General features: G+C 36.4%; 4 protein-coding genes across 4 annotated transcripts; 2 read left to right on the plus strand and 2 right to left on the minus strand.

Annotated features, from left to right (window-relative positions):
- Positions 1-2,046: 2,046 nt before the first annotated feature.
- LOC144571951 (large ribosomal subunit protein eL27-like) lies at positions 2,047-2,737 on the plus strand. Its single transcript, XM_078321345.1, has one exon. It carries the CDS (start codon positions 2,140-2,142, stop codon positions 2,545-2,547), a length of 408 nt encoding a protein of 135 aa, XP_078177471.1. The 5' UTR covers positions 2,047-2,139; the 3' UTR covers positions 2,548-2,737.
- A 5,376-nt stretch (positions 2,738-8,113) lies between these two features.
- On the plus strand, positions 8,114-14,958 carry LOC144571839 (ABC transporter G family member 28-like). Its single transcript, XM_078321218.1, has 15 exons — positions 8,114-8,362; positions 8,438-8,514; positions 8,657-8,917; positions 9,028-9,091; positions 9,449-9,595; positions 9,958-9,992; positions 10,133-10,206; positions 10,307-11,244; positions 11,367-11,663; positions 11,888-12,124; positions 12,493-12,705; positions 12,924-13,072; positions 13,195-13,484; positions 13,759-13,883; positions 14,630-14,958. The coding sequence occupies exons 1-15, from the start codon at positions 8,115-8,117 to the stop codon at positions 14,784-14,786; spliced, it is 3,312 nt and encodes a 1,103-aa protein (XP_078177344.1). The 5' UTR covers position 8,114; the 3' UTR covers positions 14,787-14,958.
- Positions 14,959-15,564: 606 nt separating this feature from the next.
- On the minus strand, positions 15,565-21,857 carry LOC144571277 (putative disease resistance protein RGA3). The gene is made up of 3 exons (XM_078320510.1): positions 20,672-21,857; positions 18,174-20,275; positions 15,565-15,837 (listed from the first exon to the last, which is right to left on the minus strand). Exons 1-3 carry the CDS (start codon positions 21,725-21,727, stop codon positions 15,714-15,716), a joined length of 3,282 nt encoding a protein of 1,093 aa, XP_078176636.1. The 5' UTR covers positions 21,728-21,857; the 3' UTR covers positions 15,565-15,713.
- A 3,238-nt stretch (positions 21,858-25,095) lies between these two features.
- Positions 25,096-27,008, minus strand: LOC144571773 (uncharacterized). Its single transcript, XM_078321147.1, has 4 exons — positions 26,615-27,008; positions 25,673-25,903; positions 25,418-25,568; positions 25,096-25,317 (listed from the first exon to the last, which is right to left on the minus strand). The coding sequence occupies exons 2-4, from the start codon at positions 25,767-25,769 to the stop codon at positions 25,206-25,208; spliced, it is 360 nt and encodes a 119-aa protein (XP_078177273.1). The 5' UTR covers positions 25,770-25,903; positions 26,615-27,008; the 3' UTR covers positions 25,096-25,205.
- Between the last annotated feature and the right edge of the window lie 231 nt (positions 27,009-27,239).

Genomic DNA, 27,239 nt, shown 5'->3' on the forward strand with positions numbered 1-27,239 from the left:
TCAAACTCAACTCAGTAACGAATATGCTAATAACTTGTTTGTTAATAATTCGAGTTAGTCTGACTCAAGTAAAGTAATTCGTTTAATTCACGAGTTGAGTTCGAGTTAGACTCAGCTTGCTCATTACAACTCAGTTAATTACATGTATTCCATATCCCGATTTGACTTGACTCAACCCATTTTATTTCACATTCCACTCAAAATTCACTCAAAATAAAAAAAGATTTCCCACACGCATAATATTTCGGTCATTCAAATTAGACCCGAACCCAAACCCATTCCCATTCTCGCTTGGCAACCGAACAAGCCCTTAAATTGCTATATGTATAATTAAAATTTTGAAATCATAGGAGTGACTTAGACAAAACAAATTGAAATCATGGGGGGTGGCTTAGTCATCTTTGACTAAGTCTTAGATTCACTTCTGCAACTCAAGTCAAATATTTTCAAATTAAATTCAAGTTATCCATAACTCGAGCTAACGCGGCTCGTTAGCAGCCCTAGTTCATTCAAATTTTTGACCGGTAGAAGTTTTATATATCTCAAACCTTCTTTTTTTTAAAAAAACTCTCGTTTCTGTGTTTCTTTGCAATATTTATCCTGCACTACTTTCTTTAATAAATTGTTTTGAGTACGATACTAATCTTTTATACAAGAAGTAATAAATAAAAAAGAAAAAAGTGTGCTAACCATGAACAATTTTAATTAAATTGTTTTGATATACTAATCTTTTATATCACCTAAGATTCTTCGGTCTTTTCAAATGGTAAAAAAGAAAAAAAAATTGAATCGGTAAATAACATCTTTTATAAATAAAAAGTTTTCAGTTAAACATTGGTAAGTTCTAACCATGAACAATTTCAAATAAATAAATAAATAATATTCTAAATAGCGTACTATAGCGACGCAATAGCATTTTCGAACCTTAAATGTTACACTATAGGATAAAAGTGTGCTATTTCAGCTACGACTGCTATAACGGTAATAGCGGTCCGCTATCTGCGTTACACACTACGCGCTATAGTGCACGCTATGCTACATAGACTTTTATATAAATATCCAAACTGAAAATTAATTTTAAAGATCAATTTTTCAAGGTTCAGATTATTTTTTTTTTTGTAGAAAAAGATAGATAGTTTATTCCATGATGTCTATGTTTTTTTTAATAGAAAAAAATATATAGTTTATGTCATAATGCTTAGGTTATTTTGAATAGAAAAAAGATAGATAGTTTATGATATTATTAGTAATATTTTTAATAGTAATTTGGACTTTGTACTGGTTCAATACAAATATTTTAATTTCTTAATCAATTTTGTATTACTTATTGCTCTATGAAATTTTTGATAATATTGATAGTTAGTAGAAATATAAAATATAATTTTTTAAACAAAAAATACTACCTACGCTATTTGCGATAGTTATTTAAAACCTTAAAAAAAAATAATATAAAGGTTCGGTCCATCTAAAAGCCAGAAATTTTATAAGTATGGTATTTCGTGGATCATGATTTAAGAATTCAATCCTTAAAAAAACGCATTACTTGAGTCCAGCCCTCCTCCTTTATATTGAAGTAGAAAATTCTTAGTTTCGGACATGATTTAATAATCGGTTTGTCCACTGGTCAGTTCGGTTCGCTGAAACGGACCTATTCTGAACAGAGTGCGTATCCTCTGGGATATCTCATATTCTGCGTGACCGATTTGTCCGGTGTCTATTCGGGGTGACGTGGGGTAGTATTTTTGCTTTGAGATTCGCGCAGAACGTATTGCAACGGTTAAGATTTTCCAAAAAGTCACGCAAAAAATGAGATATCTCAGAGGAAGCGAATTCTTCTGAACAGGCTTCAGTTATGAATATTACAGAACGGGCCGCCAGTCATGAACATAATTATTTTATTTTGGGCTGAAACATGAACAGGGTCCGTTTTATTTAATTTCTAAACGGGCCAAGTATAAACAGGAGGCCCGTTAATTAGCAGGCTATATTTATCCAAAGCTCAGCCCTCTCAACCGAAAACCCTAGCTCGAGAAACTTCACTATAAAGTCCCAGAACCTTACCTTGCGCCTCCGTTTCCTCTCTAATCCTTGTACCTACAACCCCTCTCCTCCCCTCCTCCGGCGGCTGTGCAAGACAAAATGGTGAAGTTCCTTAAGCCAAACAAGGCGGTGATCGTCCTCAACGGCCGCTACGCCGGTCGCAAGGCTGTGATCGTGCAAGTCTACGAAGGAGGTAACCGCGACCGCCCGTATGGCCACTGCCTCGTCGCTGGTCTTGCCAAATACCCCAAGAAGGTTATCCGAAAGGACTCCGCCAAGAAAACCGCTAAGAAATCGCGCGTCAAGGCGTTCCTCAAGGTCGTGAATTTCACTCACCTCATGCCGACCCGTTACACGCTCGATGTGGATCTGAAGGATGCCGTCACTGGTGATGCGCTCTCGACGCGTGACAAGAAGATCGCCGCATGCAAGGAGACCAAGAAGAGGCTGGAGGAGAGGTTCAAGACCGGTAAGAATAGGTGGTTCTTCACTAAGCTCCGTTTCTAGATGAGTGATCGATTGCAAGGTCATGTTTATGGTTTTGTTTCGTTGGTGTTGTTTTGTGTTAATCAGAGGAATGGATCTGTTTTTTTTCTGAATATTTTAGATGAATTTTGCTATGGACCTGATTATATGTTACTTTTCATGTTAAGGTGCAGTTTTAATTAATGTTAGAATTGATGAGTTAGATATTAAATCGGTATGTTTTGGTATCGGGGTCCTTTGCTAATGCATTTGTGGTTAATGAATTAGCTTGTTATGGTTAACTTGGTACGTCTTAATGCGTTACCATATATGAGAACAATGAATCGGTATGCTTTGTATAAGCTGAAATTTAAGGTATCTGAGCTTGCAGTTCATGAAAGCATACAACATCAGTTAGGTTTAGTTAAAACAAATATGAACTGCTCTCCATATAGAATCAGCTCTGCCCAAACTTTTTGATCTTCACATGGGTTTTTTTAAGTCATATTTAAGTTTACATCATAAAATAGGAACTTCTGGTAGAAGTGATTATTGAATGGTACATAATTCTGTATCATGAAATAAAACATGGTGCTGCTAACTTCTGACATTTGATCATATGTACTCATAATGTGCATTTGATCCATATGATAAGATGAGCTAGAATGTGAACATAGGAACTTATTGGTTGTGTTTTTGTTAATTATCTTTAGTGAAGAAAACAAAAAATAATGGGTGAGTAGCATGTTATTTTAATGATCTGTTACTTTTTTTATGGTGAGAGTTTCGTGGCCTGAACCTAAAGATGCAGTGCCTTTAATAACTTCAAATTCTGAATGAAGAAGACGAACAATTTTCAAGATATAGTGGCATTTAACGTGAAATTTGGTAGTAATTGCAATGTTTTGAATGAATACACAGTGATGTTGTTCAAGATGATATCCATCTAATTTCATGTTAGACTGGTGGCAACTCTTGCTGGTCAGAAATTAAGTGTGAGGATCTACTTCATGTTAGACTTGAGAATGAATGGCCTGTACTGGTACTTGGGACACTGGTGCCATATCTAAGCTTCGTTTACCTCATCTTTATGGATCTGCCAATAAATATTATCGGTCTTACTGATTTTTTTTTTTGTTGAGAAAAATTTGAAGATCTAGCCTCCAGTTTTCTTTTTTTGAGAAAAAAAATGGAGATCTATCTAGCCCCCAGTAAATATATAATAACAAGTAACACTCTTCCAGCAGTCTAGAATAGCATTTACTTTGCTGAAAAGTTGAAATATCATAACTAGTAATTGAGATCACGCCTGCGAGCCTAATTTTTCTTAATTTTTAGTTCTTACACATCCATGTTAATATCATAACTGGTTTTAAATTTTAACAAACGCTCCTCCGGCTAACCTCAGAATGTTAAACCTTTAATTGGATTTTTCATTAGTTTTAGTTGAAGCTACCAATTATATAACAGAAAGTGACTAGCTAGGGTACTCTTAAGCAAGCAAAGTTTAATTAAACATTCCGTCTTATAAGATAATAAGACAAGCGACAAGCACCTGGATAAAAAGTTCTCTCCTTTATGGCGATGATGCTAGTATAGCCCTTTTCTTTCCCTTTTGTTCAATTATGTGAATAAGGTGTCGAGTTATTGCTTACCGATGGTGTTGATGTTAGTGATATTGTCTCCTTTCCCAGACACTCCTCCCTCGTGCTAATCCTTATATTGTCCTCCTACATCTACTCTACTAGTCTTTCTTCTTTCTTCTTTCTTCTACTTCTATGTAACTGCAGCTATGGCTTCTCACATCACAATTTCGTGATTATCAATACCATCTATCGAGAGTATACAATTATGAATTCACTTATTTGCAATTCTGGCTAGAGTTCATCATTCCTCCTGTATAGGATATATGTACTATTTGGTTTCAGTGATGTAATTTGTAGTTCTGCGCTGTAGATACTGGTATTCGGATGACATGTGTTGTTAACTGAATGTATTGTTGAGCTTCAATAAAGCTCTTTATGGTAAGCAAATAAATGATGAATTACACAAGAAATTAAGATAATAAGCAAGCAAGCACAAGAAATTAGAGATGACACAAGATTTTACGTGAAAATCCTTTCGGAAAAAAATCACAGAAGTACACGGCACAAATCCACTAAAATCAAAGAGTCTTACAAGTACAAAAAAGTTAGAAATTCTCAATAACATTCTCTCACACACTCTCTTGTAAGTTTCAAGAAAAAGAGAGCAAACTCTAGACAAGGCCAAGTGAAGAGGCAACAGAGACAGAGCAGCTCTAACTCAAAGTAGCGAAAAATGGCTCAAATCACTGGAACTTTCGTTGCACCTTTGATTAAAAATCAAAGCACCTGAAATCACCATCGGTTGGTATCCTTTTGTCCGATATAAGAAATACCAAAATCAACTGCTTAAATTGAGCGCCTTAATCAAGCACCATCGGTGCTATATTTCCTACCGATGGGAAAAAGGGATCAAAGCATCCTTTTAATTAATACATAGCACCAACGGCTCAATTATTCTACCGATAGCAAAGAAGTCAGATTGCCATCGGCTCTGTGCTTTTGCCGATAGGAAATAAACCAAGCAGCATCGCTTAAACTCAAAACCGATGGCAAAGGCAAAACGGGCTGGATCCGTTAATTGTCTTCAACTCCAACAAGAATGTACTTTATATTTTGTGCAATATAGTCTATGGGTTTTTCTCTAAAAAAAATAAAAAGCAAAATGATTTTTCTGATAGATATTATAAGATTATAACTTGTTTTGCAATTAGAACACAAACAATTCAGAATTTGTAAATTCAAAATAAAATATCAAACATAATTTAAATCTTACAGTTTTGAAATGACGATATTTGGAGTGCTCATTACCAGTTCAGCGTCAGTACCAGCACATTTGAACAACCATGCATCTAGCTGATAGTATATATTATGTATACAAATGCAACAATCTTAAGTGAAGTGCATTATGTCAACTCCCTTTCTGTATTTTAATTGTACCAATTATCAAATTCTTCTGTGATTTCTTTGACAATCACAGAAATTTGGAAATCGCCGTTCAAAATTCCAATTCTTCCTCTAAAAATATACTAATTAATTACACAGCCGGTAGCAACAATGGTCAAGAGTCCGAATCCTCTGCATTACCTCACCGTTTAGAGCTTAAATCTGAACTGTCCAACCAAAATTTAGATCAATCCATCCCGAGTTTGTAATGCACGGAGTCCCTTTAAGATGCGTGCTAATATATAATGAACGAATCAGATTCAAACCGAAAGGATGAGGTAGTTTAGGTGATATGAATTCAATGGTCAAGCGTTTGGTACCATGCATATATACATCTTCCCATCCACCTTGCTCTGAATTTGGATCTCCTCGTTTACCTGACTATGTCAGGTTAGATCTGAATTGTCCGTATGCCTCAACACGAATCTCATAGTGACCCTGTGCATCTAAACAAACTCGTTTCTTTATCCGGATCAGGTGAAGCTCGTTAATTATATGCAATCACTGCAAAGAATACATACTTCATTGTATTAGTTTTATTTTAGGAAGCAGCTAATAGTCCCCCAACTCTAGTCCCCCAAAATCTTCGGATATTTTCAACTAATTCTGTAAACATCAATACTAAATATTGTAAACATCAATACTAAATCCTGTAAACTAATTCAACAAATCCTGTAAACATAAAAACGCGTGAAAACTGTTAAAAACGCGTGAAAGCTGTTAAAAACGCATGACAGCTGTTAAAAACGTGTGATAGCTGTTGGGGACCACTTTTTGTGAACATACACATAATATCCTGTAAACATACACATATTATCCTGTAAACATACACATATTATCCTATAAACATACACATAAAATTATGTAAACATACATATTGTACTTAAAATTATAGCAGTTGAAATTATGGCAGTTGTGGCAGTTAAAAACGCGTTAGAACTAAGCTAAAAAGGGAAAGCTTTTATACACGGGGATTTTTGGGGGACTGACTGAATTTTACTACTCTAGCTAATATCATGATAATTTAGTGAATTTGATTGAATAATTGCTTTATTAATTAGTTCTCATAGTTATTGACTGAATACAATCCCTATTTAATTGTTGACATCAAGAATTTAGAGCCGTCATATATCACCCTAAAGTGAACAAACGGCCGTTATGTTATATTCAATATTTGGTAAAATATCGGAAGAGGTAGAAAAAAGAGCCGAAATTTTTTTAGTTAGCACCTCATTTAATCCAAATTAAACAATTATGATTAGACATTTTTCTATTCCTACCACCCACACATACTAGATTGACGTACCAATGATTTTTCCTTCTTTTTTTCTGTTTGAATTGATGTTATGATCTATTAGATACATTGCACCAAATTAGTAAGAGGAACTGTTGAAAAATTGTACCTACGTGACTAATCATATCTAATTCTATAATTTTGTATAATTTTGTTGTTCGTGACTAATTTTGAATAACGCCAACAGCTACAAGTCAAACAGCTAGAAGGAAAATTTTGTATTATTAGCTATTATACATTGCTTTTCAAATTGTACCCATGTGACTAATATGTTTGAATTAATTGATGTTATGATTTGAAATCAAACTTATTCGGTGTGCCAATTTACTATGCGCATCAAATTGGTGCGCCTTCCCAGTCTGCGCACTAACCCAATTTGGTGCGCATACTAGATATGGATGGGTGGTAACAATTATAATATTGATGATAGGATGGTAATTGTTTAATTCGAATTAAATGAGTGCTAACTAAAAAATTTCGGAGGAAAGAGATATATAGGTGTATTCACATAAATCAAATTTTCGTTAATTCTATATGTTTTGGAATTTTCAAATAATTAGTATATATTTTTGTGGAAAGTTCTTTTCCTTATTAATTTTTTTTAATTAACTTTGTATTAATTTAGATAGATAATAAAGAAAAAAAGTGTAAGAATAAAATAAATAATTGAAGAAAAAAATTTCTCTCACATATATACCGGCATGCCATTTTCACACGAGAGCGTTTCTGAGATTATCTCACTTTACGGTTTGAAATTAAATTTTAACTGATTTGGAATTCGGGCTATCAGTATTATTGGGCATTGAGATTCGTGCCAAGTTAAAAATAACGGTCCAGATCTAGTAATCGTAAAAGATTCCCTTATCAGGTATTGGAGAGGATGTGAATTCATTTCCACACAGTGATGTGATAGAGAGCAGGAGCCAGGAGGCCAACGGCCAACCAACTTTTGTTTTGCACTTCCCTTAATAGTGAATAGGCGCCGTGCTTCTCTCCTCTCCATTCCCTCCTTTCTTCTCCTAAATTCCAAATTTTCGATTTTCATTGTTGTTGACGTCTCTTCTCTCCAACCAATTCTTTTCTTCTCCCTTTTATTTTTCTCGAACGCGAGTTATACATTAATCGATCGGAGAATACAATCATAGAATAGAATTAGATTATTGAAGGTGAAGAAAAGAGATGAGATTGAGCAGCAATCTCATGCATGAGCTATAGCCTATAGTTAGCGGGCATGAGATTGTGCAGGTTCATGCAATCAATTACTGAGAGAGAGAGGGGAGAGAGAGATGATGAGAAGGAAGGCGCGGTCGATGGTTCTCATTTTGATCACGGCCGCAATCCTGAGCTTAGGTAGATGGCCAGTCGGCCAGTGCCAGGCTGAGGCTGAGACTGACAATGACGATGATTATGATCGGCGTGCAAAGACGGCATCGAATTCTCTGGTGGCGAGCTTGTTCTACAGCAAGATAAGGAATATGACTCGCAGTTTCTCGCATGACACGGGCCAACAACTCGACTATTGCATCAAAGATTCGTGAGTTCCTCTCTCTCTTTTTCTTTATTTCCCTAATGAATTAATTATAATTAATTAATTGATCGACTCGGACAGGGATAAGGACTGGAATGAGGCCTTCAATTTCTCTTCCGATTTGACATTTGTTACCAATTGCATGAAGGAAACAAACGGTACTTTCCTTGCTTTTCTCTGCATGCATGTATATGTTACATCATTGTTGTTCTTCGCACCAGATAAATGTCTGTGTCGCAATTCGTCAAGCGCGTGATGTGCAAAATACTTTAGTTTCTCTTACTCAACTAAACTCAACAGGAGATCTGGGGCAGCGCGTCTGCACAGCGGCAGAGATGAAGTTCTATTTCAACAGCTTCAATGAGCAACAAAACTACTTAAAGCCGAACCTTAACTGCAACCTCACGTCGTGGGTCGAGGGTTGCGAGCCCGGTTGGGGATGCAGCTCTGGGGACCAGAAGATCAATATGCAGGATTCAAAGACTATTCCCTTACGCACTCTTGATTGCCGTCCCTGCTGTGCTGGCTTTTTCTGCCCCCACGGCCTCACTTGCATGATTCGTAAGATTTATGAATCTTCATAAATTAAAATTATACATGCACCAACATCTGCACATACAAGATATATTTATCTAACTCTTTTTCTTGTAATATTGTTTGCATGCACGAAGCCTGCCCTCTCGGGTCATACTGCCCCAAGTCGACCCTAAACAAAACCACTGGCATCTGTGACCCGTAAGTGCAACCCCTCCATCTTTTTCATTACTTGCTCTAACTGCAAGTACGAACTGAACAATTAATTCTCATGTTTTAGTCCTGCCTATTAAAGCCTCAAAGGGAGAAGGGATATAATCGGCATCTTTATTAATTATTAGGTAGTTTCGAGGGGATGTCATGTCTTGTCTTATAGAAATATGTTGAATAGTGTTTCTTATTAACTTTGCAGGGGAATACAAGATATTCTGAAATGTTTTACAATATCCTTAGCTACATTTTTTTTTGCAATATATTTGTTTTTCATCTTTTAATTAGTCCTTCAGATGATAGATGGCATGACATATACATACATGTGTGTGCATAAATTTATTACAGGTATAACTACCAACTGTCTCCTGGGAGACCTAATCATACATGCGGTTCTGCTGATGCGTGGGCTGATGTAGTCACAACCGGGCACATATTTTGTCCCGCGGGATATTACTGTCCCAGTACAATTAAGAAGATCTCTTGCAGTAGTGGGTACTTCATTTTTCTCTTAATTTTAATTTGTCCCTTCATTTGTCTTTTCAACTATGTCCATTTCCTTTCTAGGTGGAAATCTATGCAGGAACACTGATAACAAAATTAAAACAAGTTTATAAATAAAAAGTAAATATTGAGGGCCGAGTTTTTGTGAATTTGAGGTGTACCATTCTTTTCTATACAAGTTAGCATGGTCTGACTGAAAAGCATGATGGTTCAAAATGGAATATATTGCTTGCACAGGAGATATTTTGAAAGATTTTCCTTTAGAAAACAAGCAAGCAATTAAGGTTGTTTTTGAAAATTTCTTGTGTAATTTGTGAGCCATATTTTCATCTGTAATTGCTGTGACCTTGCAGGTACTACTGCAGAAAAGGCTCGACCAAACCAGCTAGTAAGCCCATTTTTCATTTGATCATCGCCAATAATGTGTACCAATGTTAATTGAGAAAGGAAAAGAAAAGAGATCTGTCTTTCTTCAGCAAACTTCAGACAAAATAACAAGAATAAATTTATCACTATTTAATGTTACAGAGTGCATTTGGAAAAGGAGTTGCAAGGAGAATTCTGAGAATCAAGATATTACCATATTTGGTGTCTTGCTAATTGTAATTTTTCTGGTCTTCTTCTATTATTATAACCTAAATGCTAGTCTACACTTGCATATATCACAAACAATGTTACACATGCTCCTTATAACCCATGCAGATAATCATGTCAGCATTTTTGCTAGTCATCTACAACTTCTCAGGTCAAATCCTGACGCAGCGCGAGCGGCGTGAAGCCAAGTCTCGTGAGGCTGCTGTGCGCCGTGCTAAAGAGAATGCTCAGTCACGCGAAGCACGCGAGCGCTGGAAGACAGCCAAAGATGTGGCAAAGAAGCATGCTAGCGAACTACCAGGACAGCTGCGCCGCACTTTCTCCCGCACTCTCTCTCACAGCTTGTCCCGCGCGAAATCAGTGCGTGACCAGCCCAAGACCACAGGCAGCGGATCTGGGTCCACCGAGGCAGCTGCATCTCCATCGAAACCACCCACTGCCGCTGGTTTGTTTGGCAAGAAAAAGGATTCAAATAGTAATAGTTTGACTAACTTGGTGAAGTCTATTGATCAGGACCCGGATAAGCAACAAGGGCTAGATGTGACCATTGGAGACAAGAATCTTAAAAAGAACATGCCGAAGGGGAAAGCGATGCACTCAAGAACTCAAATCTTTTCGTATGCTTATGGTCAGATTGAAAGGGAGAAAGCGATGCAAGAACAGAACAAGAATTTGACTTTTTCAGGCGTGATTTCGATGGCTTCTGACATGGATATCCGGACCAGACCTTTTATAGAGGTTACATTTAAGGATTTGACATTGATGCTTAAAGGAAGTAAGAAGAGGCTTTTGAGGAGTGTGACAGGTCAGCTTAGGCCTGGCCGGATAGCAGCAGTTATGGGTCCATCAGGGGCTGGAAAGACCACCTTTTTGAATGCTGTAGCAGGGAAAGCTACTGGTTGTGAGACTTCGGGTATGGTGCTCATTAATGGCAAAATAGAACCGCTTCGTGCTTATAAGAAGATTATAGGCTTCGTGCCCCAAGATGATATCGTTCATGGGAACTTGACAGTTGAAGAAAACCTCTGGTTCAGTGCTAGGTGCAGGTACATTTGTCAAAAGCATCGTAGCAAATTCATTCATGTTTTCGCCATACGGTTCCAAGTTCCAACTTCCAACTGAGCAAATCCATTTGACATATCTGAAATAAACCTCTCTCATCTGGCAGGCTTTCTGCAGACATGTCAAAAGCAGACAAGGTCCTCGTGGTGGAGAGAGTAATCGAGTCGTTGGGGCTACAACCAGTGCGCGACTCATTGGTTGGTACAGTGGAGAAGCGTGGTATATCAGGTGGCCAGAGGAAGAGGGTAAATGTCGGGCTGGAGATGGTGATGGAGCCTTCTCTTCTGATATTGGACGAGCCAACGTCAGGCTTGGACAGCTCATCCTCTCAGTTGCTGCTCCGTGCACTCAGACGCGAGGCCATGGAAGGGGTTAACATTTGCATGGTCGTCCACCAACCCAGGTTGGTTTCTTTTTACTGTTCATAATTGTAAAACAGTGTAAAAGTTGCTTGCATTTTTCTGGGGTTTTTCATCAGCTAATGATGGATCCTTTCTTCTTTCTTCTCAAAATCTTTACCATTTCTTCCAAATTTTTGCATGCGATGATGGGCCGAGATGCAAAATTCTTCTCCTTAAAAAAGGCCATATTTAATTAAAACACATATTGATCCCATCACCTTTCCAGCTATGATTTGTTCCAGAAGTTTGACGACCTTATCCTCCTTGCTAAGGGAGGCATGCTGGTTTACCTTGGTGCGGTGAAGAAGGTCGAAGAGTACTTCTCTCATCTTGGGATAGTTGTACCGGACCGCATAAATCCACCCGATTACTTCATTGATATTCTAGAAGGGATCATAAAGCCTAGCGCGAGCACTGGTGTGACTGCCAAGGAGCTCCCACTCCGTTGGATGCTCCACAACGGGTATTCATTATTAACCAGCAGATTTGGTTTGAATGCTTGCTTTTAAGAAAGGGCAGACTGGGCAAAATATGGGCAGCTCATTTATTCAGATTTGACTTGAATGGTCTTTAAAATGGACCATTCGAATCTGTCTGGGGCTCTTGAATGATTAACGTACAATTGTAATTGAGCCGAACCTGGTACAATCTTTCATACTGAGACTCAGTACCTGCATGTTGGTGTTTTTTAATTGTTGTTTTGATAGAAACTCTTGCTATAACATTGTCTTGTATCATATCATGTTGACCAATTAATTTAATTGCCTGCTTCAAAAGACTTAAAGCTTGAGGCCAAAGATGGTATTGTTATTGTACGGTCTTCATTAACAGGTACGACGTGCCGCGTGATATGTTGGAGAGCTCTTCAGAATCAGATTCGATTCGTGGAATTGAGAAGAGCACCTCGGAAGATATGTGGGACAGCATGAAAGATATGATGGGGCAAAGGAAAGAAGAATATCAATATCAGTTTGATAAGTCAACAGACTTGTCAAATAGGAGGACATCAGGTCTCCTGCAACAGTATAGATACTTCCTTGGCAGGTAACTTTAATATGTACGGCTTCTCTTTATAGTTGTCTGAGTTTTTTGTGCACCTCACTTGATAATTATAGCACCAGTTATCAGTACCAAGTACCAGTCTACAAGATTTCTGCAACATAAATCAGATAGGTACTGGCACCTCCTAAGTTCAGCTGAATGGAATTTTAGATTTATGAATATTTTCATGGTTATGGTTGTTCTTGTCGTTGTTTGTACAGGGTTGGGAAACAGAGGCTACGAGAAGCAAGAATACAAGGGGTTGATTATCTAATCCTATGCCTTGCTGGAATATGCTTAGGCACCCTTGCCAAAGTCAGTGATGAAACTTTTGGGGCTCTTGGTTACACGTACACTGTTATTGCTGTTTGTAAGCTCATTTTTAGATCAGCCCTTCCTTCCAATAGAAAAGAAAAAATAAAGTTATAAAAATAAAAATAACTACACGTGCTGAATTCAATCATTTTTAATTATCTCATTAATTAATTTCAGCTCTACTTTGCAAAATTGGGGCATTGCGGTCATTTTCGCTGGATAAGTTGCACTACTGGAGGGAGAGGGCATCAGGCATGAGCTCACTGGCGTACTTCCTCTCGAAGGATACAGTCGATCATTTCAACACCTTAGTCAAGCCTATTGTTTATCTATCTATGTTTTACTTCTTCAATAACCCCCGGTCCTCCATTTTTGCCAATTATTTAATATTGATTGCGCTTGTGTATTGCGTCACTGGGATTGCCTATACCTTTGCCATCTGCTTCCAGCCTGGCTCCGCTCAACTGGTATGTATGTCTTATCCTTCTAAGGCTATATTTACCTTTGCTTGCTATCTGCATTACCAATTTTGAATTTACCTTTGCTTGCAAGCAAAGGTAAATTTGCTATCAGACCTCTTAAGGCTAAAAAGTTGCTATCAGATTTGCAAATGTATATATATATATATATTTTTTTTTTTTGGGTCATCAATGTTCAATGGTGCATGGTCTTATATTTCTGAATTTGAAATTTATATATTTATTATTTGCTGATTGATTGATTTATTGATTTCTGTTGTAGTGGTCTGCTCTAGTTCCTGTTGTGTTAACACTTATAGCAACACAGCAAAATGCCTCAAAAGTATTGGCAGATCTGTGCTACACAAAATGGGCTTTGGAGGCTTTTGTCATTGCTAATGCTCAGAGGTTAGTACATAGCCAGTACCTACATTCTCATTTGGTTTCCTTAATGTAATCACTACAGAACACAGATTCTCTGTGGTGGATTCTCTGAGGAAATTGTATAGCTAGCTAGTCAATTAGTAGGCTGGATGTCCAAAACCTCAAAATTATCCACATGCTGTTAGATTTTGGGAAATGTCTCTTCACACTCAGGGGTGGATCCAGGACTTTCGTCAGAGGGGGTCAAAAAAATATCGAATCGGATTTAAACTCATTAACTAATTGGGTACTCGATAAAAAAATAATGTTTTGACTTATATTTTTCAATGTTCTGACTTGTAATTTCTTATGCTTTAACTTATAATTCTAATTACTAATTATAATTCAAGAAATTTATTTTGATTTTAACACTAAATTTAATCTGAATTACAAATCAAACATCCAGAGGAGAGAGGGGAGGAGGGGGGAATTTCAGGAAGAGACAAAGTCGATCAGTACCGATAAATTACCACTAAAACTCAAAATCCAGGGAGGGCAGCCTATTACATACTGGGTCCACCCCTGTTCACACTCTCCCTGCCCATTTGATTTCTTCAAATATTATTGCCTGAACCAGCCATAATCACTCTGTTATCTTCTTTCCAGCATTTTTATGTGATGATCAGCAGTGTTATCTTCTATGACAGTAAACCTGGAATCACACAAGGGGCATGATAATTTTTTTTTGTTTTTGAAATAATTCTCTAATTTGTCTGTTCTACACACTTCAGGTACTCCGGGGTGTGGCTGATAACACGGTGTGGCTCGCTTAAGAGTAGCGACTACGACATAAATGATTGGATTTTGTGTATAATTGTTTTGGTTGCATATGGCATAGTTTTTCGATGTATAGCCTTCTTCTCCTTGATCACCTTCCAAAGGAAATAACTACCTGGGGGAAGATATGAACCGATGCAATCTGACCCGACCTGTTCTCTCTGTATTTAGCTTGCTTTTGTGCATACAAACTAACTCGACATAGTTCACGGGTGCTTTTGAAAGATCACCTGAGATTTCATCAGTTGTCAACGAATCTCTTTAACTTGTAACTCCATTATATTTGAAGTAATATATCTTTTATTGATTTCATATTTGATAGTTAATTAGCAGGGGGCTGACTGTTTGTAAAGAGATTTAGAAGGAGAGAAAGAAAATAGAAACTAATTATCTGGAGTTGGTTTCTAATAGAAGTAGCAATTCCTGAAAGAGCTCACAAATTAAACAAAAAACAGTCTTTCTACGGCTCCAACAGAAGAATTCATTAATTATTTAGGTTCAATAAATACCTTTTGACATAGATCGTATTTTAACTATGTCACATAATACAATATATATTGTACAGGTGTGAGGATAAATTGAAAGATCAGTCTCTTTGGTGTTAGAAAATAAAAATGATTCTCCATTTCTGAAGAGTGGAAAAATAGTCAATTCGATTTTTAAACAAAAACTTGATAATAATTAGTAATTACAACAGATAAAAGGGTACAAAAGATTATAATTGATAATGGACATATTATATTTTAATATTTAGACGGGAACAGTTGGAAATTTTGCGTCTTGGAATTTGAAATTTGATCATTATATATAAATTAAATTTGTACAAAATTAAAGAGAAATTTAGATATATACACATGATAACTAATTTTAAAATTAGTTATTTACCCATCTAAACATAACTATATTATAAATATACCCACTACTCAATTATATAAATTAAAAACACTGATTAATAAAAATAAATAAAAGGACAATTATACCCCTTTTAATTAATTCACTGCTATGTCTCTCATCAAATATGACAGGTGGGACCCTTTTTTATGTCTCAATTAAATCACTGCTATGGCTCTTCCTGAACTCGAGGTTAATGCCCCCTCTTGAATTTGTTTCCTGGCGCATGGAACACCAGACTCCTGAATCAGGAGTCTCCTTCCTCCTTCGTCTGCCAAAGGGAAACAAAAAACGAGATTCGTGAATAAGAAGGAAAGAACAACAATGAAACTGGAAACTGAGAAATTGGGCTCTTTTGATCGATTCTTTGCAATCAAGGTTCTAAATAGCGCGCGATAGCGGTGCTATAGTGCCGCTATAGTGATTTTGGATTATAAAAGCTATGGCGCTATGAGCGCTATATGGCCATAGTGCCATTTTTTTAACCATGCCGCTATGACGCGATAAACGCTATTTAAACCTTTGCTTGCAATTATTGAATGAGGAGGATGAGGAGAGCACACTGGTGCTACTAATTTGTCCTACGGTTACAGGAATTAAGAGAACACCTTAGTGCTTCTCGGGTTAACTTAGTCAAACTGAGCAGTTGAGAACATAGTGACAAATTAAAAGTTCGGGTTCGGTTTGGCAAGTTCAAAAATTCGCGATTAGGGTATAATTCGGGAATGATTCAGTACAATAAGTAAGCCAAAAAAAAAATCTCCAAAGAAAACCCAGCAAAAAAAAATTCAAAAAATTTCAAAAAAAAAATTGGGGGTTTTTTTTTCCGCGAATAATACGTGACTCGCGTTTTATTCACGAATAAAATGTATTATACATTTTTTTGTGTTTTAAATGAAGTTTGGTTCGAAAACGTAAAAAAAAACGTTTTATACTCAAATTAAACGCGTATAAAACGCGAGTCATGTCACTATGGTTGAGAACACAATAGTTTAAATCACTTATGCAGGGAGAATTGTGACACTCATACAAGACCAATTGGACGACCAATTTGGTACTCAACGGTAGTAACAACTAAATACATGAAAAGAGTGCCCGACTAGATCACCATAAACAGAATGCCCAACGTCAGACCACTACCCTGTCATATTTTCTTTTTCAAAACCTGATTATAGTAAAAGATATTTGGCATAATAATGATAGAGTCATAGAACCAGATTCATTTGAAAAGAAAGCTTAATATAAGGATGACACTATAAAAAAAAATCCAAACCAATTTAAAGTTGAAAAGAAAGTTTCATATCAGGATTTAAGGGCTGTATGTGTCAGTCAAAGCAATATGCTAAAAGATGTAATAAAGCTCAAGCTCAAGAACTGCACAGATGACTTTCGAAGAACACACAGTACCACTTACCAAAATAATAACATAGACACTTTGTTCAAGTCAAAGTTTCTAGGATCTTAGTGTATTTTTGTACAATTTGGTAACTTTTTTTTCATGTGTTTTGTGTAGTAGTTTTGATTTTTCCATGATTTATCCGGAACATCACAAATACCGTTTAAAAGGGCGGAGGCGTAGTCATCTCAATTTGTTTTTTTTTAAATGTAAGGGCATAATTGTCTTTTTATTTTTGTTATTATTATTAATCAGTATTTTTATTGATTTAGTTGAGTAATGGGTATATTTATAATATAGTTAAGAGTAGAACTAGGGTGTTCTTAAGCTCATTTATGCACTAACCAGTATATATTAAAAATATGGAAATCCAAGCAACGGTTCACAATTAATCTCCTTTATTTTACCATAAAAAAAATGGAAAACAATCAGAAGATAAAGGCAAGGATAAACCACAAAAAAAACAAGCATAACCAAAGTAGATAACAAAATAAAAAATTAAAAACACCCATTTACATAAAATCACCTTCCGAATGGTTTATTTTATACCCTCAGCACCACTCTTTTTGCATATATCTTGAAAAAGATAAATCAGTTTTATAGTTCTGATACTTGTTATATACTGTGCAATAATTCTTTGTTATGTAAAAGCAATATGCTTTGCTTGAAAGATTCTAAAATTAATCTTTTCTGTTTTTTCTTCGTCCTATATACTAATAATTTGTTTCCTGATACGTTATATACATTAGATAGTGATCTATATATATATACATTATACATACATTAGATAGTGATCCATATATATATACCTCAACTGAACGCAAGCAATGTAATAATTAAATAATACTAATAACTCATTTTTGTCATATTTATTTTACATGGATACAGATTAATTGTCATCAACTAAGGTGCTTAGAAGGACCAATCTCTCAGCTTTTATGGAACATTTACCAATTTGTTACCTTTGGATGACAGCCACCATAATTTCTTATGCATGTTATGAATCAGATAATTAGGACAGAAAGCAATTTGATATAACCAGCAAGAAATGGTTTTGCTCTTTTTAAATGAAACCTCATTAAAATCAGCAATCATAACATACAGAAAGGGGCCAAAAACAAAGAACTCAAGACCGTACTGGTATGGTACTGATGGGGTTGCATTGGTGCTATTTGTACTAGAATATAAAAACTTATTAAATAGCTACTGACCTTATGCTTGCATTGGTGGTGAAACTGAATGGTGTCTTCTTGTAAGTAATGTATAAAGATTCATTCGGTGAGTAGATAGTTACATTGGGAATGTGTTTGAATATGCTCCACTCAGAACCACTTTTTTCTTCTCTTGCAATCTTCAGCAACAACTTCTCACTACACCCGACTGTTAGCTTTTGCAGCATTATAGTTGCCAAGTAATCCGGGAGGGTTTCCATTTCAAAATCAACTAAAACCATTATTTGTAATGCCTTAAGGTCCTCCAAAGTTTGTAGGTTTGGGCATTTTTTTATTAGGATATGAGAGATGCTTGATAAATTTGAAAATCTCTCCAGGATTAGATTGTTAGAAACACGAATTTCTCTGATTGATGGGAGTTTCTCCACGAAAATTAGATTGTCAGCACCATCAATTTTAAGGAGCTCTAAAGAAGTAGCATGGTGCAAAAGGCCCTCCGGAAGAGATCTCAACTGGGGACAATCAATAATTAACAGTTTCTTTAGCTTGGTCATGGCTGGCTGTCCCACATTCCACTGCCACTCTTTCCATTTGTGCAAGTTATAAAATTCTAGTTCACTCAATTTGGGAAATGCGGGCTTGATAGGACAACTCATAGCTATTACATCTTTGCTTTGGATATCACTCCCCAAGAACTCTTCTCCCACACTCACGACTGAATATAAACCTTTTATTCGAAGAAACACCAAATTGGGAAGTTGGCCTAAAGGAGCAAGCTCCTCAAAGCAAGCACAATTATGAATAACAAGATAGTTAAGGTTTGGAAGGGCTGCTCCGAAGTTCAACCAATTAGGAAGGCATCTGCCAAAGTAACCTTCAATTGAAAACTCTTCTAGAGAACGTGGAGGACAAAGCTCATTTAAAACATCCTCACTTACCATCTTTTTCTCGTTAGTTTGGGAAAGTTGATCTATTTGGCTCAATAAAGTGTAATAGAGGTATAGTTGCTTCAACTGATTCTTGCTCCTAAGGTTAGCCTTCTTTGCTATGTTCCTATCAGATACTCTCTCTAAGCCATCTAAACGAAGTTCAATGAGTTGAGATAGAGATTCTAACCCATCTAGGCTACTAAATCTCTCAAAATTATTCTTGTATGGCTTGAAACCATGTAGAACATTGAGCTTTTCTAGATTATTTAATCCCGTTGGGATTGCCTCGACCTTTGTAAGTTCAAAACCAAGACACCTCAATTCTCGGAGATTACAAATGCTTTCGGGGACCTGTGACAACTCATTACAGTTTGTACACCATAAACATGCCAAATTTCTCAGATTTTCTATGGAACTTGGAATACTTCTTAACTTTGAAGCACTGACATCTAAGTATCTCAGATGCACAAGGCCAAACAAAGAATCTGGTAGGCTTGAGATACTGGAATTGCATAGATTTAAAATACGTAGGTTACAAACAGTTTTACACAGATCATCAAGTGTAAAATCAGATTTTTCACGAAGTACTAATGTTCTCAACCCTTTTTCCTTTTTAATTACTTGATTTACTTCAATATTTACCTCAGATGCTTCTATTGATAACCGCCTTACTTTCAGTGAATCATCAGACTTGGATAAAACTTGTCCCTTCCTTAAGACATAGTTCTCATCTTTTCCCAATTGACGGGCGAAAGACCACAAAAGGTCATGCATTTTGCATGAGGATTTATAGCCATGACAACTTTCCAAAAGATTTCGCATAATTAACTCCTTGTAATACGAATCTCCCAACTCCCAAAAATCTCCCTTATCGTGCAAAAAGCCTTCTGCTAGCCACATATATAATAAATCTACTTTTACGATGTCACAATCTTCAGGAAAGAGGGAACAAAAGATGAAGCATTGTTTCAGAGGTGATGGAAGGTCCTCGTAGCTCAAATAGAATGCACGATGGACATCTCCCAATAGCCCATCCATGGACCACACATTGCTTCGAAGAATTGCTTCCCAGTTGCCTCTCGTGTTGCCTTTTGTGCGAAGTACACCGCCTATGCTTTTGATGGCAAGAGGCAAACCATCACATTTTTCAACAATTTGCATTCCAATTTCCATCAAATCTTGAATCTCGCTCTCAACCCCATTTGGCGTGACCTACCAAATAATTATATACACATGAAGTTAGTAACTTCATATTAAAAAATGAACAATTTTATGGTAGAAAATTAATGTCATTGGTATATTTGCATTCAAAATTAATGCCATTCATATTAGAAAATTTAAGGTAGATCGTTTACAATTATACAGTAAATGAACAATCTAATTTAGTTGGCCATGATCGAATGTACATTTTTAAAATGCTACATCTACTGCATTTCTTTTTCATCAAGTAGATGTAGAACTATAGTTTTAATTAAGCTAGATGCTGCTCTCTAGTTCAGACAACAGTAAGTCGAGAAAAAAAAAAAAAAAAATAATAGCAAGTTAACCCATCTAATTATGTTAATTCAAATTAGGAATTGTCAAAATCATCATAATTTCAAGTAATACCTGTTTAATTAACAATGACCAGCCATCCACGTCAGATAACTTATCGACTTGATGATATTTTGCTGCCCTCATTACATTCGCAACTTTTTGATCTCGAGTGGTGATGAGTAACCTACTCCCATGTGCTGCACCACTCATGGGAGCACGCAATAGGTCATCCCAAACTGCTCGACTCTCTTCCCAAACATCATCGAGAACAAGCAGGAACTTTTTCTTCTGAACGGTTCTCTCAAGTAAAGGCACCAACTCTGATCTTTCCTTGGAGGCACCGTGCTCACCTCCTGCCTCCCGTATCATACACTTTAGCACTTCTTCTCCTTTCACCTCCTTTGAGATGCATACCCAAATTTTTAACTGAAATTCATCTCCAATTCTTTGATCATTAAATATCCTTTTGGCTAAAGTGGTCTTCCCAATTCCACCCATCCCCACAATAGCAGCAACACCAATGTTTTCTCTCACATCATTCTCTTCTTCAGTTAGCCACTTCACTAGCAGCTCAGTATCATGTTCAATCTTTTCTCCAACAATATCAGCTAGCACAACTGCGGGATCAGTCTTGTGGCTGATGATCGAGTCCACTCGGCTAACTCGAACGAAAGGTTCAGAAAAGATTGGTGATTCGATCAAACCCATAGCAGCCTTACTCTTGGCAATCTCTTGTAGCCTTGAATTTATATCTTTGATTTTGTGACCGATCTCATGTGCAAATAAAGGGTTGCGAAAGCAAGACAACAAATGGCAGCCATAGCGAGCATTTGTTGAGGAATGGGAACTGGAGGCAGCAAGGCGCTCCTTTACCTTGATCTGACAGAGGTCAATGACGTCATCGGCATCGTAAATGACATCCTTGAGCTGCATAAGCCAGCGCTCTATGGCATTGCCCTTGCTCTTCTTCTTCTCAGCATCGGCTAGGACGCATTGTATGTCACGAACGGTCTTGTTGAGCTTCTCTATCTGGCCAGGGATGCCTAGAAGCATGCCCACCTCATCCTGAGCCATTTGCACAAGAAGCTCGCTAAACTTTGACAGAAAGGCATCGAGTATCATCACCATTTTTGTTTTGGACGATAGATACAACTAGAGCTCAGGAGAAAGAGAGATTAGAATGGGGATAGTTGGAGAATGTGGATCTAGAAAAAAAGAGATATTAGATTAATTATTCCTTTCTTTCTGTTGTACCTCTTCATTTTCCTTTTGATTTTGTATATTTGAAGCTTTATTATTCCAAACAGGTGGAGCATATATAACGACAATACAACCAAATGGTCCAATGCTTTTGCTTTGTGCAATGTGGACGTACACCTATAGATTTCATTCTTTATTTACTTTTTTGATTATATGAAAATTTACTGCTTGAGCGACTAGCCATTTGTTAGTATTTACAAACATAGTTTTTCTTGGCTGGGTCTTTAATTACAGTAATGTTATAATAATATTTGATCATTAATTAATTCCGTAAGATTTCAAGAGCTATTGTTTTGATTGTATTTAAATCATTTATTCAATTAGCTCAGGAATGACATAATTTAAGCAAATAATGTTCGTTAGTTTCGGAGAGTATATATACAATGCGCGGATCGTTACGTGCATTAATTGGATTCATATCTCCATCTTCAAAGTTCAAATAGTTGATTCGAACCACTCAATATTATTATCATATGAAAATATACCAATAAACCAAATTTTATATTTTTTTTTGAAACATTTTTTTACTATTTTTTGAGACAATTAAAAAATCACTTGATCTAAAAGTTCTAGACCATCCGAAAGTAGTGATTTTCTATACCTACCAAAAAAATAATTAAAAAATCCTAAAATATATAAAATTTGGTCTCCAAGTATATTTTCATATGATAATAATATTGAACAGTTCGAATTGACTATTCAGGCTTTAAAAATAAAGATATAAATCCAATACACGAAATAATCCGCGCATGCATTGCAAAGTACCATAGCCTCACTCAATAATTAATGTTCATTATTTCGAAGAGCAATTTTGTTACGATGAGAGAGTAATTATTCTTTTCGTTATGTTGTACCTTATTTTTTATTTTCTCTTTTGTAAATTTGAAGCTCAATTATTCGAAAGAGATGGAGCATATATAATATGGGATTAGATATTTGACACTTAATTGTTGATCAATTTATACATAAAATATTAGAGATCCCCAAGCATTATAGGTGTGGGTCAGATTGGCTCCGATCCTAATCAGACAACCAAGATGTAATAAACTAAAAAAATTCTTTTTTTTTTTTGAGTTAATGCATAATATGTGAACTCCCCCTCCTTCCAACCAACTCCACTCTTTCTACTTCTTGTAGTCCTCTTTCTTGACACAACACCTCTCATTTCTCTCAGTTCTACATTCTTGAGCAGAGAAGAGAATGAGAGAGAGAGAGGAGGGACTGGAGCTGAGAGTGTGGTATCATCGGAGTTTGAACCGTAGAGTCCACGTCTCGATTGGAGCTCGACGATGAGTAGATTCAGTCGTCGTTGGAGCGCGATGATAGTCAAAGAAGCAGATTCGGTCGTGGAATGAGATGGCGATTAAAATATTAGGGTGATTAACATCTCGATTAGAGTGCGACAGTGAGTAGATCCGATCGTTATTGGAGCACAGCAATGGTCGAAGAAACATATCCGATCATAGAGCGAAATGAGAATGAAGATATTAGAGTAATTAAGAATATGCATAAATAGAAATATAATTAAGAGTGTATGTATATAGAATTATAATATTATAGTAGTTTAGAGGATTTTACGAGAATACAAGAATAGATATAGAAATAACGGTTATTTGACTGATTGTAAATATTGTTCTATCAATAAATTATCAGTAGACATTTAAAATCACTGACTTTCGAAAAAAAAATTATTTCTTCATGTTGTAGCTTTTTCTTATTGATTTGGTCTTCTCTTTTGTAAATTTGAAGCTTTATTATTCCAAAGAGGTGCAGCATATAATGCAAAAGCAACCAAATGGTGCAATGCTTTTGCTTTGTACAATGTGGATAGGTACTTGTAAGTTCCATTCTTTATTTACATTTTTATGATATGAAAATTCATTGCTAGAGTGATTAGCTATTTGTTAGTATCTACAAATTAACATAGTTTCCCTTATCATATAGTAAATTAATGAGCTCCGGTTTGGTATAGTTTAACAAATAATTAATGTTCATTATTTCGAAGAGCAACTTAATTGAGAAAAGATTTATGTCCACTGAGTTTTGTCTACTATCTGTCCACAACTTTATCCAACTTCCGTTTTAACTGTCGGTCCCCACCTTCTTCTAACGACTTTGTCTTGCTATTTAAACACCCGATTCCTTAAATTAGAATTCTCAAAACTAATCGCCTCATCTTCTCTTCTCTTTGAATCAAATCGGTCTCTTATCTTTGAATCCGATCGGAGATTGATCTCGAGAGAGATAGCAATACTTGTCAGATTGATCGAGAGAGAGAGAGAGAGAGAGATTGATCGGAGATTGATCTCTTTGAATCTCAATACTTGTCAGAGAGATCACACGAGATTTCAAGACAGATTTGAGGTCTCAGAGCTGGTTGCAGTGGTGCTCCGGGAGCAGCGGAAGCGTATCTGTCGGGCTGTTCACATATCGAAAACAAATAAAAAATGAATTAGAAAAATACTCAAGGTTACACTTATTCTTATAATTTTCTGTAGATTTATGATATTTTGAAAATTTTCTTTCTGAAATGTTACGATTTTTGTGATTTTCCAATTTAGATTTGGAATTTTGATATTTTTAAAATGTGAAGTACATTTTTTGTATGATTTGTTATTTAAGTTACAACATTGAATGGTGAATTTTACAGTATTGGTGCATATTAAAATGTTTTCATATTGTACTGTTAGTTTTGTGAAATTGTGCATTTTGCAATATGTTATGAAAGTTTATGGATGTTTGAAAATTTGAATGACATTTTTATAAGATTTGTTATTTAAGTTACAGCATTGAATGATGAATTTTACAGAATTGGTGCAAGTGAAATGACACTTTTTCTTTATGTTTGAAAATTGTTATTAGATTATTTTACATACACTAGTACAAAAAATACATTCACTGACTGTTGAAATACCCCTATGCCGACTGTTATAGCGGCGTCAGTAAAACCGGCGCCAGTGAAAGTTTCTTTTACTGACTCTTTAAAAACAGTCAGTACTGCTGGTCAACACTGACTCTTTGGCAAAGAGTCAGTGTTGGTGCTCAACACTGACTCTCTTCAAGAGAGTCAGTGTTGATATAAAATTTTTGGCATGGTTCTGTTTATATTTGGGCTAGCCTCCATATTTTTGCTAGCCATATATTACTATTTAACATTTATTGATGTTAAACAAGATATCATACAAATAATTTAGACAACATAACATATTCATTCACCAAAAAAACACAAGATAATAGATTCACTCACCAAAAAATTTACATGGCAAATATGAACAAAATATGCAACTAAAATATGAACAAAATATGCAAATATAACAAAATTTACAAAGCATTACATGTCTTGTGATTAGTAGTTGTCCAAGAAAAATCTACACCATTGTCTTGTTATTGCATGATTTGCTCCAATGAGATTTTGATGGCTGCTGCCTTCCCCTACCACACCTTGCTTTTCACAAACCCTACAATTTACAAATTTTAGAAAAAAAATAGTTAAAGGGAACTAAATTGAAGGCAATTAACATGATTCAACAATTTCAACAACTTATGGTGAAAATACACCTCGAGTGAATGGCAGGGTTTGAATCCATCTTTCGGTTCTTTTTCTTCTTTTTCTTCCTTTTCTTCTTTTTCTTCTTTTTTTGTGGTTCTTCCCCCTCACTACTTGATCCATCAGAAGAATGTAAAGGATTGTACTCCTCTACATGCATATCTACAATTACATAATTTAATAGGTCAACATATAATTTGGTGTGATTACCCTCAACAGGCTCTCTAAATTAATTTCACAAAAAAAGAAAAAACAGAATTTGGTACCACAATGATTTCGAGGGCTGCTGCCTTCTCCAACCTCACCTTGCTCTTCACTCGACATTTCAACCCTTCTCTTCCTCGTTGGATCAATCTTCTTCATATTCTATAAACCGTTGACATCACGTGCGATTGTGTGAATGCCAAGTTCTTTCATCCTCTCCGTATTTGAGTTGATCCTCTCTTCCCTTGCCTTTTCGATGCTCAATGGAGCTTTTTCCATCTTGACCTATTAAACTTTTAAGATTTTCAAAAATTTGTTAGCCCCAAAACAGAGGCTTATAGCATGCATCTCAAAAGACTACTTGCATCTCAAAAGACAAAGCTTGCTGCTATGTTCTTGCGCTACATAAAAGTTACCTTATAGCTGTCTCATTTTCGTATTAATTAATACCTCATCATAGGGCAGAAGAAAATAAAGCAAGATAAGGAGAAGATTGAATGGCTGGTACTGAATGAAATACCGAAATAACCTACGACAACCTATCTGAAAAATGAAATCTGCATCCAAAAATGAATAATCATGATTACAGTGGCCAATTTTCTTAACAAAAAAAATACATTGATTACAGTGGCCAATTTTCTTAACTAGCACTCTCAGTCCCTCACTATATTATAGTGGCCAATTTAGGATGATTCCTAGAAAATTTGACAGATTTTTGGGTTGAACTAAAATCCAGCAAAAGGGACAGTAAAAGCACTCTCAGTCCCTCTCAAGTTAAGCCATTGACTTCTAAAAGACAGGGACAGTAAAAGGGACAGTATGCCTGTAACAGTGAAGGCAAATCGCAAACCCCAGTAGCCGTACCAGTGGCTAGAAGAAAACAGTACCCATGACCCAATGAAACCAGTACCAGTATCCAAAGGGAAAAATGGGAAATCAGACCAAATTAGTGTTTGTAATTACTTTCTTGTCCCCACGCCCTGTCAATTAATGAAATTAATTACCTTGAGAAGCTCAGAGTTAACGTGGTGTTGAATATCGGTTGAAGAACACAACTGCGTGCTTAGTACTCATGTATCCAGAGGTGAGGCGGGGTAGGCTGAGGCGGGATAGGGCCTAGTATGTGCTCGGGGAGAGGGAGGCTGTGGCAGGGTAGGGCTTGTGCTCGAGGCGAGGGAGGTTGAGGCGGGGTAGGGTTTGAGCTCGGGGCGAGGGAGGTTGAGGCGGGGTAGGGTTTGAGCTTGGGGCGAGGGAGGCTGGGGCGGGGGAGAGACAGCAAGGCGGAGAGCAAGGGAAGCTGAAGCTTAGGCGGAGTTCCTTACCGTTTTTGAGGCGGAGAGAAAAAAAGCTGGAAATTTAGAGTTGTATATATGCTTCGGCGTTTTTAGAGTGAAAAGTTGTACATGTGCTTCGCGGCTGATCGAAATTTTGAGTTACAAAAAAATTACAGTGTTGCTCATCAGAAATCACCGACGGCTCCACAAGAGTCAGTGTTGGCAAAAATCACCGACGGTTCCGAAAATAAAAAACAAAACAGTCAGTGTTAGCGTTAACACTGACTGTTTTTATAAACCGTCAGTGTTGAGTACTAACACTGACTGTTTTCATAAACCGTCAGTGTTGAACACC

Source organism: Carex rostrata, chromosome 19, assembly GCF_964058835.1.
Source record: "Carex rostrata chromosome 19, lpCarRost1.2, whole genome shotgun sequence".
Taxonomy (NCBI): domain Eukaryota; kingdom Viridiplantae; phylum Streptophyta; class Magnoliopsida; order Poales; family Cyperaceae; genus Carex; species Carex rostrata.

Bases quoted from the DNA above. Each gene is read 5' to 3' on its own strand.
- LOC144571951 (XM_078321345.1), top strand. From the start codon at position 2,140: ATGGTGAAGTTCCTTAAGCCAAACAAGGCGGTGATCGTCCTCAACGGC.
- LOC144571839 (XM_078321218.1), top strand. From the start codon at position 8,115: ATGATGAGAAGGAAGGCGCGGTCGATGGTTCTCATTTTGATCACGGCC. The intron at 8,515-8,656 runs GTACTTTCCTTG...TAAACTCAACAG, and splicing joins TTGCATGAAGGAAACAAACG to GAGATCTGGGGCAGCGCGTC. The intron at 9,092-9,448 runs GTAAGTGCAACC...AATTTATTACAG, and splicing joins ACCACTGGCATCTGTGACCC to GTATAACTACCAACTGTCTC.
- LOC144571277 (XM_078320510.1), bottom strand. From the start codon at position 21,727: ATGGTGATGATACTCGATGCCTTTCTGTCAAAGTTTAGCGAGCTTCTT. The intron at 20,276-20,671 runs GTATTACTTGAA...ATTATTTGGTAG, and splicing joins GGTCATTGTTAATTAAACAG to GTCACGCCAAATGGGGTTGA. The intron at 15,838-18,173 runs GTCAGTAGCTAT...TCCCTTTGGCAG, and splicing joins ACCACCAATGCAAGCATAAG to ACGAAGGAGGAAGGAGACTC.
- LOC144571773 (XM_078321147.1), bottom strand. From the start codon at position 25,769: ATGAAGAAGATTGATCCAACGAGGAAGAGAAGGGTTGAAATGTCGAGT. The intron at 25,569-25,672 runs GTACCAAATTCT...ATGTAATTGTAG, and splicing joins CAGCCCTCGAAATCATTGTG to ATATGCATGTAGAGGAGTAC. The intron at 25,318-25,417 runs GTGTATTTTCAC...TGTAAATTGTAG, and splicing joins AACCCTGCCATTCACTCGAG to GGTTTGTGAAAAGCAAGGTG.